This window comes from Somniosus microcephalus, unplaced genomic scaffold (assembly GCF_052327205.1).
Source record: "Somniosus microcephalus isolate GS21.2 unplaced genomic scaffold, FLI_Smic_1.0 unresolved_chr1, whole genome shotgun sequence".
NCBI lineage: Eukaryota > Metazoa > Chordata > Chondrichthyes > Squaliformes > Somniosidae > Somniosus > Somniosus microcephalus.
Window position 1 is genome coordinate 145174668 of NW_028225179.1, and position 15159 is coordinate 145189826.

The 15159-nt window shown below is 44.2% G+C and overlaps 1 protein-coding gene across 2 annotated transcripts in view; it reads right to left on the bottom strand.

The window, feature by feature from the left end:
- Positions 1 to 14356, bottom strand: part of LOC147096193 (zinc-binding protein A33-like) — a 32897-nt gene extending 18541 nt beyond the window's left edge. For both annotated transcript variants that reach the window (XM_085975063.1, XM_085975062.1), the window contains exons 1-5: positions 13846 to 14356; positions 10487 to 10582; positions 9619 to 9852; positions 5775 to 5797; positions 5559 to 5674 (exon numbers count right to left, since the gene is read on the bottom strand). In XM_085975063.1, the coding sequence (XP_085831189.1) occupies positions 5559 to 5674; positions 5775 to 5797; positions 9619 to 9852; positions 10487 to 10582; positions 13846 to 14220 (844 nt within the window). In that variant the 5' untranslated portion in view covers positions 14221 to 14356. The remainder of the gene's footprint in view (positions 1 to 5558; positions 5675 to 5774; positions 5798 to 9618; positions 9853 to 10486; positions 10583 to 13845) is intronic.
- Between the last annotated feature and the right edge of the window lie 803 nt (positions 14357 to 15159).

Below are 15159 nucleotides of genomic sequence, written 5' to 3' on the forward strand. Positions count from 1 at the left end.
GATTTTGGCCAACTTTTAAAGTTCATGGACAGGTGTACCATACAGCTGGCTCACTACTTCCTCTACCAAACGAAAGACCTCAGTTTCTGCAAATCTACTTTTTGGGTGATGACGAAGAGCAAGCGAATCGCCGCAGGGAAGCTGCTGTTCTCCCCGCACAACAACACCAAATCAAGCTTGAAACTTTGCTTGAGTTACAGCGCATGCTTCATCACCAAAACCCATATATAAAGGCCTAGAAATTGGGTTTTGGCGTAGCAACGGCTTTAGCGCCGGAAGTTAGTGCCGGAGCTAAGTCGCGCTGGTCGGGCCAAAAATTCACTACTTCTGCGCCCAAACGGCTGCCGGCGCTGCTGAAAGCTGTTAGCGCCTGAAAACTGGCGCTATGCGCTGAATTTCGGCGCTATTCCGGCGCTGCGGCGCCCGCTGCGGTGCGGCAGGTTCGGGAAGTGCAGGCCTCCTCCTTCCCTTAAGGAGGACCTGCCTGCACCCGGCCGCGGCCCGCGATAATCTTATTAAAAATGAGCCCGGCACCTCGGACAAGTGCCGGGCTTGCTTCTGTTCCGGTGGGGGGGGGGGGAAGTCTGGGGAGGGAGCTGCGGCCAGGCGGGCGGCGGGAAAGCGGCCGGCCGCCGCGGGGCCTTTAATGCGCCGGCGCAAACTTGTGCAAGGCACCTCTGCCAGAACGTTGCTTGCGGCTGCCACGGGCGAGGCGGCCGCAAGTCAATTTCCCAGTTCGGGCGGGTTACCATGGCAACCGGGACGCTGCGCACACCGATGACGTCATCGGTGCCGGCGCAGCGCTACCGGTCTACCGCGGCGGAAGGGCCCCAGGCAATTTAGGCACCGGCGCCAATTGCAGCGCTAGGCCCTCTAGCGCCGCAAAATCGGCGCTAAGGGCACTGAATTTCTAGGCCATAGAGTTTAAAAACAGCCATCAAAACAACAACAAATGAAGACCTCAAAGTTGTCATCAAAGCTGACAAGACTCCTGCAGGTGAACATGAGCGACGCTTCAATGCTCCGATCACCAATGAGGTAGCCATTGTCATTGTGGGCCAATAATTTGACCAATGGGACATTGTCTTGCATATGAGAGGTGGTCCACTCAAAAGAATTTCTGAACTTCACAGGTCATATGATCCTCTGCAATACCCGCTTTTGTTTTGCCATGGGGAAGATGGATACGATGCCTATAACAAGATCCCACATGTTGGCCCGGAAACTGGTGTGCCACCTACAGCCCAAAGGCAAAAGATGGTTTCTGCCATGGAATTCTATTCATACAGGCTGATGGAACGACAAACTGCTTTAAACCACCTGCTTCAGTGTGGACGACTTCTCCACCAGTTCCTCACTGACATGTATGCAAAAATAGAAGGAGAGCGGCTTAATTGGTTCCGGCATAACCAAAATCATTTGAGAGTCACAGACTATATACACTTACGAGATGCTGTGGCCAATGATGCCAAACTGAGGACATTGGTCAACTGGTCATCCTACCATCCACCTTCGTTGGAGGTCCTAGGTACATGCATGAGCACACGCAAGATGCCATGACCTATGTCAGAAACTATGGCAGACCTGACCCCTTCATCACCATGACTTGCAATCCCCAATGGCAGGAGTTCCCACCCAAAGCTGGTACTGAAAGGCATGAGCTCATAGCACGGGTCTTCAACCTCAAAGTTAAAAAACTGCTCAAACTGCTGACTGTGGGCAAACTTTTTGGTGCACACAATTGCTACATGTACAACATTGAGTGGCAGGAGAGAGGACTTCCTCATGTTCATCTGTTACTCTGGCTTCAGGCAAAGATTCGCCCCAATCAACTTGATTCCTTCATCTCTGCAGAGCTACCCGATAAGGACCAGGATCCAATCCTCTTTGATGTTGTTGTAAAAAATATGATTCATGGTCCTTGTGGGCGACACAACCCTTTTTCTCCCTGCATGAAAAACAATGCATGTACAAAAGGGTACCCAAAGCCACTCCGTGAAGAAACTCAGCATGGGGATGATGGCTATCCTTTGTACAGGAGAAGGGGCAAAGAGAGTGGAGGTTTCAGCACTGAGATAAGAATGCGAACTAAAAAATCTAGCCACTCAAGTCAACCTGGTCCGTCAACTCAGACAACACAGCAAAGACAGACTTTTGCAGTTGACAACCATTGGATTGTTCCTTACTGTCCACTCCTATCCAGGCTCTTCAAATGTCACATCAATGTGGAGTACTGCCACTCAGTTAAGTCTATCAAATATGTGTGCAAGTACCTCCATAAGGGCAGTGACCAAGCTGTCTTTGATCTTCAAGCGGCTGGACAGCAGAATCAAAATGATGAGATCACCACACATCTGATGGGCCGTTACATCTGCAGCAATGAGGCAGCCTGGCGAACTTTTGGATTTGACATCCACAACCGTTATCCCACTGTCACTAAATTGGATGTTCACTTGGAAAATGGACAAAGGGTTTTATTCCGACCTGCAAATGCCAGCCAACGTGCCGAGGAACCTCCAAAGACAAAACTTACAGCATTCTTTGAGTTGTGCCAAATGAATGACTTTGCCAAGACACTTCTGTATCATCAGGTGCCCAAGTACTACACCTGGCAGCCAAACAAGACATGGTGGGCTCGGCGCCCTGGAGCAGGTCAGAAGGAAGTTCCTGGTCATACAGGGGTGTACTCATCAGATGCACTTGGCAGAGTCTACATGGTCCATCCAAACAACACAGAGTGCTTTCACCTTCGTCTACTCCTCCATGAGATTGCTGGCCCCACATCATTTAATGACCTCAAGACTGTCACTGGCAATCTCTGTGAGTCTTTTCAAGAAGCTTGGCACAGGAGAGGACTCATTGAGGGTGACAGTCATTGGCATGCAACGATGACAGAAGCTGAACTGTCTTACTCCCCCAATCGGCTACGAAAACACTTTGCCATTATAATTGCCCTCTGCAGACCTTCCAACCCGATGCAATTGTGGGAAGATCACAAAGACAGCCTCACAGAAGACATCTTACGCCGACTCGGCAGAGCCAACCCCACAATGGCACTCAACTTCACTGATGCGATGTACAATCAGGCATTGATCATTTTGGAGGACAAGACTTTGGCATTGGCTGGCAAGTCTCTGACTCAGTTGAACCTTCCATCTCCCAACAGGAATGATTCTCCGGGTCTCAGCAGAGAGGTCCTCAGAGAAACCACCTACAATGTTGAGGAACTGAACTCCTTTGTCACAGTCACTGAGCCTAAATTGCTTCCAGACCAGAAACAGACTTACAGGTTGGTTCTCGATATGGTGGAAAACAACACTGCTGGCATTATCTTCCTCGATGCCCCTGGTGGAACAGGAAAGACATTCCTGATCAATCTTTTGCTGGCCACGGTTTGCTCTAAGTGATTCATTGCACTGGCTGTTGCCTCATCAGGAATCTCTGCAACTCTTCTGCCAGGAGGTCGCACTGCCCACTCAACCTTTGCTCTCCCTCTGGATCTGACAAGACAAGAACAACCAGGAAAGGAACTGGTGTTGCTGAGATGCTTTAAAAGTCTCGATTGATTGTGTGGGATGAGTGTACAATGGCCCACAAGAGGGCACTTGAAGCAGTCAACAGAGCTCTTCAAGATCTGAGAGGCAACGATATGCTGATGGGTGGCATCACCCTGTTGCTGGCAGGTGATTTCCGCCAAATCCTGCCAGTTGTCCCCAGAGGAACAGCAGCGGATGAACTCAATGCATGTCTCAAGGCATTCCACCTGTGGCCACATGTGCAAACAGTCCATTTGACGACAAACATGCGTGTTCATATGCATGGTGATGAGATGTCAGAATCCTTTGCGTGACTTTTACTACAATTGGGAGAAGGAAAGTTCCCCACTGACAGCAGTGGACAAATCACAATTCCTCCAGACTTTGGCAGTCAAGTAAAAACAGTTGATGAGTTGATCCCACAGGTGTATCCAGACCTCCTCAATCACTTCAAAGATCACAACTGGCTGTGTGAACGGTCAATACTTGCACCCAGGAATGATATTGTCAAACACATAAACATGCTCCTTCTTCAAAAACTCCCTGGCCAAGAGCACATTTACAAAAGTGTTGATACTGTTTGTGACAGTGCTGATGCGGTACACTACCCCACTGAGTTCCTCAACTCATTGCAGCCTTCAGGAACGCCTCCTCACAAACTGGTACTGAAGGAAGGCACCCCCATCATGCTCCTAAGAAACATATCTCCACCAAAGTTGTGCAATGGAACCAGACTGGCAGTCAAATAGCTCATGCCAAATCTCATTGAGGCTACCATCATCTCAGGCTGTGCCAGAGGGGAGGATGTTCTCATTCCTCGAATTCCTATGATACCGACTGACTTGCACTTTCAATTCAGAAGGCAACAGTTCCCTCTGAGAATTTCTTTTGCTATGTCAATCAACAAGGCCCAGGGGCAGACTTTGAAGGCTGCTGGCATCAACTTACTCACGCCCTGTTTTTCACATGGCCAGTTGTACATGGCATGTCCAGGAATCTGTTCATTTTAACACCGTCAGGAAAAACAGAAAATGTTGTCTATCAACGGGCTCTCCAATAACGCAGAGTGCTCTCACCTTCATCTACTCCTCCATGAGGTTGCTGGCCCAACATCATTTAATTACCTCAAAACTCTCACTGGCCATCTCTGTGCCTCCTTTGTAAAAGCTTGCAGCAGCAGAGAACTCCTTCAGGATCACATTCGTTGGCATCCAACGATGACAGAAGCTGCTCTGTCTTACTCCCCCAAAAGGCTACGACATCTCTTTGTGGCTATCCTTCGCTCTAAGGGATTCATTGCACTGGCTGTTGCCTCATCAGGAATCGCTGCAACTCTTCTCCAAGGAGGTCGCACTGCCCACTCAACCTTTCCTCTCCCTCTGGATCTGAATAGACAACAACACCCAGTGTGTAACATTACCACAGCAACTGCTGAGCTGCTTCCAAAGTCTAAATCATTGTGTGGGATGAGTGTACAAAGACCCACAAGAGGGCACTTGAAGAACTCAACAGCACTCTACAAGATCTGAGAGGCTGCATACCTACTACAAGATAACAGATTTAACAGTGTAATGTTGAATACATTTTTATTGATTATAAAATCACTCTGTACAATACCAAACCCATTGGGTTTGCAAACCTTTACCAGAATGAGTATTCACTCAGTCTTTGGTTGTAACTCCACCATATTGTAAAATGTTCTATTGTTCTACATTATTATTGGCATAAATGTTCACTGTTGATTTCTAAACTGACCTCTAAATGACTGAGATAGTATCTTTTATTTCCCTATTCAACTCATACACTGAAACATTGTGAATAATGTTATATCACTCCTGGGTGCTTACGAAGAGTTCTTCAATCCCAACAGCTTTATAAACAGTTTTATAAACATGGCACAGCGTTCTTGAGTTCCCTCGGCACCGCCGGGTACTCCAGCTAGTTTATTATAAAAAGACAAGACCCTTCTACTACTAATAGAGAGAGCTGTTTAATAGCTGGTGTCAGGAAGCTCACACCCACCTGTATTAATCACCGTCAGCATCTTTCTCCACACTCTGTACTGCAGTGACCCAATGTACTTCCCCACATTTATTAAAGGGTAAACCTTCTGCGGCTCTGGGAGAGTTTGCTTCGCTCTGGAACAGGAGATAAAGGTCAGTGTTGGATCATTCCAGGGTGGGCGCGAAATATGTTAGAAATAGAAAAAGTGACTTAAATCAAGGGTGTAAATTATACCTTTTCTCAGTTTCCGGAAATTTCTGTGGAACAAGAACAATTATTACTGTTTCAGTTTAGAGAACATTTTATCACAAAAAGAAAGTAACAGCCTGGATTCCACAGAAAAGTACATTCTAAATATGGAAAGTTATTGGACTGCCTCTTCCTGTCCTCACTGTACTGTGAGTTACTCCACAACATTACAACTGACTCAATCTGACTGCACAACACAAGTCACAGAGCTACAATCCAATTGTAAAATCCGGAAGAGTCTCAAATTCTTAGAATTTAAAGAGAGTCACTTTAATGTTTTCATGTTGTAATTTGCATGCGTGTTGGAGATAAATGCATCGGTGTATCCAATAGAATTCTCTGGATTATTGTGCAAGCCACTTGTAAATTGGGATAGAGACAGACCGATGAAGAGTTAACACGTGGTTAAAGGGCTGGTGTGGGAAAGAGGGGTGCCTTTTCATGGCGCACTGGCACCAGTACTGGGACAGGAAGGAGCTGTACCGATGGGGCGGGCTCCACCTCAACCAGCTAGGGACCAGTGTCCAGCGGAAAGGGTAAATAGGAAGGTGGCATCAGCTTTAAACTAGTAAGATGGGGGTGAATGATCTACAAGAAATGAAACAAGCCTTATATAAACACAACAGGAAATGAGAGTATAGGACAGACTAAACTAAGGGAGGACATAAACGGCCAGGGAATAAATAGAGTTATAGAACAGGGGTGTAAAACGATGGTTTAAAATAAAGTGAGAGGGATTGTTAATGAAAATGAGTTAAACTGCCTGTACAGCAATGCACAGTGTCCGTAATAAAACAGGGGAGCTGGAGGCAATAATACGTTGTGGGGAACCAGATATAGTAGGGATTACTGAGACATGGCTACAGAAAAATTAGGGCAGGGAATTACAGGGTACAGTATAACATATTAAGAAAAGATAAAGAGGGGAAAAGGGGAGGTAGTGTAGCTGTACTTATTAGAGATAACATAATGGCAGTAAAAAAAAGTGATGCAGCTATCAGCAAGACAAAAATAGAATTCCATGTGGATAGAGATAAAAGATATTAAAAGATCAATTACACTAATGAGGGTAGTCCACATACCACCTAATGGTGGAAAGGATGTAGTGGAAGAAATATGCAAACAAATGAGGGAAATGAGTAAAAAACATAGAATAATAATCATCAAGGATTTCAACTACCCCAAAATTAATTTGCCAAAAGAGGTCATAGAGTGTTAACGGCACAGAAGGAGGCCACTCGGCCCATTGAGTCCGTGCTGGCTCTGTAGAGCAATCCAGTCAGTCCCATTCCCCCGCTCTATCCCCGTAGCCCTGCAAGTTTATTCCCCTCAAGAGCCTATCCAGTCTCCCCTTGAAAACATTGAGTGTGTCCACTTCCACCACTTCTATCAGCAATGAATTCCAGGTCATCACCACTCGCTGTGTGAAAAAGTTTTTCCTCACGTCCCCTCTGTATCTCTTGCCCGAAACCTTAAATCTGTGCCCCCCAGTCCTTGTACCATCAACTAGTGGGGACAGCCTTTCCCCGTCTAGCCTATCCAAACCCCTCATAATCTTGTACACCTCTATCAAATCACCCCTCAACCTCCTTTGCTCTAATGAAAACAAAACCAGATTCTCCAACCTGTCCTTGTAGCTAAGATCCCCCAACCCCGGAACCATTCTGGTAAATCTCCTCTGCACCCTCTCAAGGGCCTTCAAATCCTTCCTGAAGTATGGTGACCAGAACTGGACGCAATACTCCAGTTGTGGCCTAACCAGCACTTTATAAAGGTTCAGCATAACTTCTTCTACTTTTGTATTCAATACCTCTATTTATGAAGCCCAAGATCCCATGTGCTTTGTTAACCACTCTCTCAATATGTCCCGCCACCTTCAGGGACCTATGCACATTAACTCCCAAGTCCCTTTGTCCTTGCACACTCTTTAAAACTGTGCCATTAAGTGTATATTGTCTCTCCCTGTTCCTTCTGCCAAAATGCATCACCTCACACCTCAATATATTAAATTCCATCTGCCACTTGTCTGCCCATTCTGTTAGCCTTTCTATGTCCTGTTGCAGTCGATTGGTATGATCATCACTGTTTGCCACACTCCCAAGTTTGGTGTCATCGGCAAATTTAGAAATTCTACTCTGTATTCCAATATCCAAGTCATTTATATGTATCAAAAAAAGCAGTGGCCCCAGCACTGACCCTTGGGGAACACCACTGTTTACCATCCTCCAGTCTGAAAAACAGCCATTTACCACAACTCGCTGTTTTCTGTCCTTAAGCCAAGTCCTTATCTAAGCTGCCACTGGTAGGTAAAGGGGATAAGAGAATGGAATTCCTATAATGTGTACAGGACTCCTTGCTAACCTACAGGAAACTTTCGTTTAACCGGAGGTTAAATGTCCGGAAAGCTCTATCTACCGGCAAAATTCAGGAGCCGTTTCCTATATGTTTTTTTTACTTCTCGTTGCTTTTTTTTCCCCAGTCAGGCTCTGCAAGGTCTAGCTGAAGCTGTTGCTTAGCTACAGAGATGCTATTAAGCTGCGGCCGACTGTTTTGAAGCTGTTGCTAAGCAACAGGGTTTGTTGATTCACACGGAGCTGAAAAGCTCCGTATGTTTTAACATTAGCGCTGGTTTCTCCGGCACTTTTGATGGGACGGCACCAACTCGGTCCCGTCAGTGCCGGATACCAGAAAGTTTCCTGTAATATGTAAGAAGCCTGGCAAGGGACTCGTTGGGCCAAATGGCCTGTTCCTGTGGTGTATATTCTATGTAATTCTATGTAAATTGCTGACTAGCCATGGGTGTGACTACAGCAACACCGTTTTAGCTACATGCTCTAATTTAATAGAAAATGCCTTACATACACTCATCTAACCATTTTACCAACTGATGCACAAATACACTTGTTTACACTGTGTGAATATGACTATTGAGATCACATACCCAACAATGGTGTATTTTACTCATTTTCTATTTACTAATCAAATGCAATTTTCCACATCTGGATTCCCAGTTCTCCACATGTGGCTAGTGGCTAATATATTGGACACCACTGATCTATACATCCTACAGATTTCCATACGGTCAATCTAACAGTGTGAGGGTGGGAAGCAGTATCAGGTACACATGGATCCAAAAGGGTAATGTAACTCAGCAGTGAATATGATCACCACCTGTAACAGGTAATATAGCACGGAGATTCTCACCAGTTGTAGTATAACTCCAGAGTGTAGCTATTCAACTTGTTGCCCAGACAGAAAACTGGTGTTGTGGGTTGGTGTCTCATTATAGAAATTGCATTGGTTTAATTTCCATCGATTTCAATGGGAATTAAAAGTGGGCGATTTCTATAACATCTGCAATGTTCGTTTTACGCTCAAGCATCAAGTTGACCCTGTGCAGAGCTCTCTCCTGGACAGAGTCATTACATTCCAGCCAGGCAGGAGCCAAGCAATGTGAACACGGTCCTGCCTGGCCGATCCTGGACTGTCGTTACCGCTCTCTGACTAGCAGCTGCAGTGTAAATGCACTCTCGGGGGAGAATGGTCTGACCATTCTGAGGGGTTTCTTACTCTGTATGAAGTTGATTTTCCTCATTGTTTGAGTTGATGAAATTACCCCATTATAATAATATACTTCACTACACTAAACAAGCTCCAGATTTAGTAACTTCCATGTTCAAGACAGCCATTAGTATGAGACAGAGAAAACCAAATTGGTATTATTTTAGTTAGTGAGTTTTATATTCTAGATTTTGATGGCACACCCTGCACGATCTCAAACATAGTGTCAAAGAAAGGCCGAAAGAAAGAAAAAAAAATAAACAGCTACCGTTAAAAACTTGATGCTGTCCTGTTCACTCAGCTCTTGTTCAATATCCTCAACAGTGACTGAAAGCGATGAGATTTCCTCCGTTATCTTCTCAATCCTCCCCTTCATCTCCTGACTGTTTTTCTCTTTCTCCAGTTTCAGATCTTCCAACACAATCCTCTCCTCCTCACGGAGAAACTGGTGAAGTTTTTCAAATTCTGCTTTAATCTGTTTCTCTGTCTTTACGCCTTGGTCCTTTGGGAAATAATAGTGAGATTGAAAAATTAAATGAGGCTTTTTAAAAGATTATGCAACCTCTCTAGTTCCCTTCATATAAGAATATTTTAGAGAAAAAAATATTTCCAATCTAGTTAATGGGGACCAGATAATTTTTTGAGATGTATAAATGATTTTTTAATAGTGAAAACCATTCTCTGATGCAGTGAAATCTAGTTAATAGATTATAGATTAGATCCAATAGATAATAGAATAACAGATGATAATTTATTCAGAAGAGGAAGCACTAACTGAGGATCGAGCTGCTGAATTCCCTATTGGATTTATTAGTGACTGTCTTGTATTTATGGCCCCTAGTTTTGGTCTCCCCCACAAGTGGAAGCATCTTCTCTACATCTACACTATCAAACCCCTTCATCATTTTAAACACCCCTATTATGTCACCCCTCAGCCTTCTCTTTGCTAGAGAAAAGAAGCCTGTTCAATCTTTCATCAAAGGTATAACCTCTTAATTCTGGTATTACCCTTATAAATCTTTTGTTGCACCTTCTGCTGTGCCTCTATATCCTTTTTATAATATGGAGTCCAGAATTCTGCATGGTACAATTCTGCAAGTGTGTACAGAATGTAGAACAAAGTAGCATCAATGTACCTTAATGTGAGTTAATGTTTTCTTATAATCACTTTTTACAGCTCCGCATTCCTTCTTCTTGTCCTGGACCGGCTTCAGTAAGGTTCGCAGTTCCTCCTGAACAAAGAACGAATTTGTACATTTTTGTGAAATTAAACACCCGAACGTTAAATACCATTTAGTTTAATCAATGAAAATTCTCAGAGCTCTCAGACGTTTCTGGGGCCTCTTTTTCCCCCCACATTCAGCAGTTGCTGAGGTAGATTTTCAGCTTGCTGTCTGGTGTAAAACTGACGTTAGGGATTGGCCGCCCACTATAGGAACCACCTGAAGTTGAGAATCAGTTATGCATTACATTTACCAATTCTGACTTCAGATCACGAGGACCAGCTCCCACTGTGTCTGCAGTTTCTGTGTCTCTCTGGATATCTGTGTCGACACCTTTTGTCTACCTTCTACCCTATACTTTGTCTCATCTGGGATCCTGCTTCCTCCTGCACTTCCCCTGTCTAGTTTAAATGATTTTCAATGTTCCACACAAATCTCTTTGTCCCTATCTTGTTTACGTCTAGCCATCCCTTGGGTAAAATTCCTTTTTCATTTTGGATAGTTCCCAGTTATTTTTGAAGGTAGTATTGTTATACATAGGCCGTGCCACCTTCAACTTTTTTGATAAGCTTCCTTCCTTTTCCAAATACTGAGAGCATAGAGAACATTATTTTGAAACCTCTACCTTTGAGTTTTGAGCCAATCCTCATGTATGTAACTTTTAAATACTCCTACAAGATTCCTCCCTACGTCAATGAACCCTACATGCACTGCCACTGAGTCTATACCTTTTCCAATCATTATACATTCTAACTTTCTTCAATATATACTGCTCTAGTTCCAGGTAGACAGCTCACCATCCTGTGGGGGTTGTCCCGAAGACATGAATGGCCAGCCACCTTATTGGGTGAACAATCACCTATGACTACAGTCTCTCTGTGACCTGCAAACTACATCTTTGTTCAGCTGTCCTCTCTGCCTTTCCTCTGCGACCTTCTACCTGTGGTACCATAGTGGTTATGTTACTGGACTAATAATCCAGAGAAAGTGAGTTCATATCCCACCATGGCAGTTTGAGAATTTGAATTCAGTTTAAAAAACTGGTACCAGTAAAAGAGACCACGAAGTTGTCGGATTGTCGTAAAAATTACCCAGTCTGATCTATAAGTGACTGACATGTTTGACTTATAACTGCCCTTTGAAAAGGTCTAGCCACTCAGTTGTATCAAAGGTACTAGAGGAATATGACTATAGTGGTTCAACAATGCTCATCACCACCTTCTCAAGACAAATAGGAATGGGCAATAAATGCTGCCTTGACAGCAACACCCACATCCTAAGAATCAATGAAAAATATATTGGGCAGCACCTGCTATCTGTTCACTAATTTAATCTCTTGAATATCTTCACAGGGTTTCTTCCAACAATCTAAATCCATTCAGCATTCTCATATATTTACCTTCCTTCAGCACGTGTCCCTCTATGATGAGAATCTGCTGCTGATTGTACTGGTCTCCAGTTACAGTCCCTGAAGGTTCCCTCTCCAGGTCTGATCCTATCCTAAGCTTTCGGAGCGCTGCTCCTTCGTCCGAAAGCTTGTGATTTCAAATAAAACTGTTGGACTATAACCTGGTGTTGTGTGACTTCTTACATTTGCCCACCCCAGTCCAACTCCACACCATGATCCTATCCTGGCCTTATCACTTACTGAATCGAATTCTATCCACTCAGACTCAGAAAATCTCTTGCCTTCTCTCCCTGTAAGTTCCTGCATCTCGAAGGTCAGAAATACTTTTTAAGCTGCTGATTAACAGACACTTTTCATATCTCTTCACCTTTGTATTGTATCCCTCTTTCTCCTTTATGAATATTGCACAATAACCAAACCTCATGGGCTCCAATTTTCTCAGCTGTTTCCCATGTTCTATTTCTTCTGTTGTCCTTTTAGGTTACACTTTATTTAAATACCAATCATTCCCTTTTAATTTTCCTTCTGTCCTCTATCCCTGTTTTCACCTTTTACTTCTCTGGGGTTTTCTTTGCTGTATCTGGTCTCTGGTGGTGTGCTGTGTCACCTCATTCACACAGGGGTTTTACTTCACGTTACTTCTCCTCCACTCTATCCCTTTCCCCTGAACTTCTCAAGTGCTTTCCCGTTAAATCTGCCTCTGCTGTTCTTTAAGAAAACACTGAGAGTAATTAGGATAGCAAAATACTGCAGATGTTGGAAATCCGAAATAACAACAGAAAATGCTGGAAAAACTCAGCAGGTCAGGCAACATCCGTGGAGAGAAATTTGAGTTGACGTTTCGGGTTGGACCCTTCTTCAAAACTGGAAAGAAAAGAAACTAGATCGGAGGCAGGGCTGCGATCGGACAAAAGAATAAAAGAAACAAAAGAAGTAAAAGAGATTAGAAGCTAGACGAGATGGTAATAGGCTGGGATTAGGTGTAAAGTGTACTGGCAGGGCAAAAGATAGCTGCCAGGTGTGAGAGAGAAACAAAAGGAAAGGGGGGGGGGGAAAGGAGTGGAACAATTACAAGAGAAAATGAAATGGGGGCCGAGCTTATGATCTGAAATTGTTGAACTCGATATTGAGTCCGGAAGGCTATCTTTTGCCCTGCCAGTACACTTTACACCTAATCCCAGCCTATTACCATCTCGTCTAGCTTCTAATCTCTTTTACTTCTTTTGTTTCTTTTATTCTTTTGTCCGATCGCAGCCCTGCCTCCGATCTAGTTTCTTTTCTTTCCAGTTTTGAAGAAGGGTCCAACCCGAAACGTCAACTCAAATTTCTCTCCACGGATGTTGCCTGACCTGCTGAGTTTTTCCAGCATTTTCTGTTGTTATTACTGAGAGTAATTGGTCTGCTTCTGTTTCCTGGTCCCTGTTGTTTTACCCGATTGCTGAAACTTTGCGCTGTTCGGGAGGCTTTGGAGGAAGTTTAACAAGTTCATGTCGACATTAAACACTTCACATCTGGAATATAAATAGGAGACACGTTCCACAGATCATCACTTGTCACAGAGACAGGATCGGTATCGATCTGATAACATACTGTACAAGAGACTTCACTCTGCATTCCAAGGGCTGATCAATTTACACTATTAAAATGGTGTTTAGAATAAAGTGAAACTCACTTCCTGTCCCTGGTTCCTTCAGCAGCGATACAAATGGCAGTCCGTGTAAGGACTGAGTAATTAATTAAATACAAACGCATTATCTAAAGAGCTTTAAGTATTGAGAGACACTCAAACCCGAATCTGTGAACGCTCCCTGTTCAGGATTCTGTTACCTGTGTCTGTATTTTATTTTACACGGTGTCTACTGACCTTAAACTCTTCAGAAACTTCTTCCAGTGGTAGCACTTCGTGGTTTTGATGATTTTTTGAAATCTGACAAATGACACAGATGGGTTGTTTGTCAGTTTTACAAAATAATTTCATTTTCTCCTTGTGGCGGCTACATTCCTGCTGATTTTTATCACTTTGATCACTTTTAACAAATGTCTCCACGATGTTGGCGAGGGTGCGGCTGGGTCTCAGGTTCCTGGAGGAAGTCTCCTTTCTACAGACGGGACAGGCGGCGGTGACAGCGCTCTCCCAGTACCGGGTTATACAGGATCGGCAGAAGTTGTGATCACAGTCGAGTAAGACAGGGTCTTTATACAGATCGTGGCACACAGCACAGGAGAGATCACCTTCCATCTCGTTCCAAGTAAAACGGTGATCAGTATGAAGTGAAACACTTTCAGTTTCTGTTCCTGTTTCGAGCAGCAATATTATAAACCACAGCCCAAAGGGCAGAAAATAAGTGATTAACAGACTGTTGCAAAAAACAGACTAGTTCACTAATTTCCTTCAGGGAACCTGCTACCCCGACCCAGTCTGGCCGAATATGTCCCACAACATGCAAAACAACTGCTACGAAACAGGAAACAGAACAATAAAATATCAGACGGAGCCAGCAGCAATGGCTAAGACAAGACTCAGACGATTCCAGCCAAGTCAACCCTGCAATGGCATCATCAACAGCGGGGCGGAATGAGGTTCCAAATTAATATAGATGCTGCACAAACTAGTTAAGCAATAGCCTGAGTCCCACAGCCATGCCAACCCCACCGTCTCATAAAAATCATGAGACAAAACATTAAAAATTTTGAGATTTGATACAGAAATCATGGGTGGAATTTTCACAGGGGAAAACAGGTAGGTTGGAGGATGGTGGGGGGAAGTGAAAGTTGTAAAAATCTAAAACCCGACCCCAACCCGCCCACTTTCACCTTTTACTCGGGGGCGGGCAGCGAACTCGCTGCCAGGAGGTGGGTTGGCAATTTAAATATTATAATGAGGCCTGAAGTCTCTACTTTGACCTGTTTTGCAGGTTTTACTGCAGGCGGCCAGGGATCCCGGGGCTGGAGATTCCCGGTAGCTGCAACCAGGTGGGCACAGCTTGGGGAGCAATCCTTTTTGGCTGGGAGTAACAGTAGTTGTAAAGTCCGCGCCTCAATAATACATGGACTTCAGGAGAACAGTTTAACAGGTACTTTACTAAACAGGAGGGCACTCTTTTAGTTTGGACCAAAAAAAAACAAACCCAAATTGGACTGTAAATGAACAAAAGTTCAACTAAAACTTAACAAATCA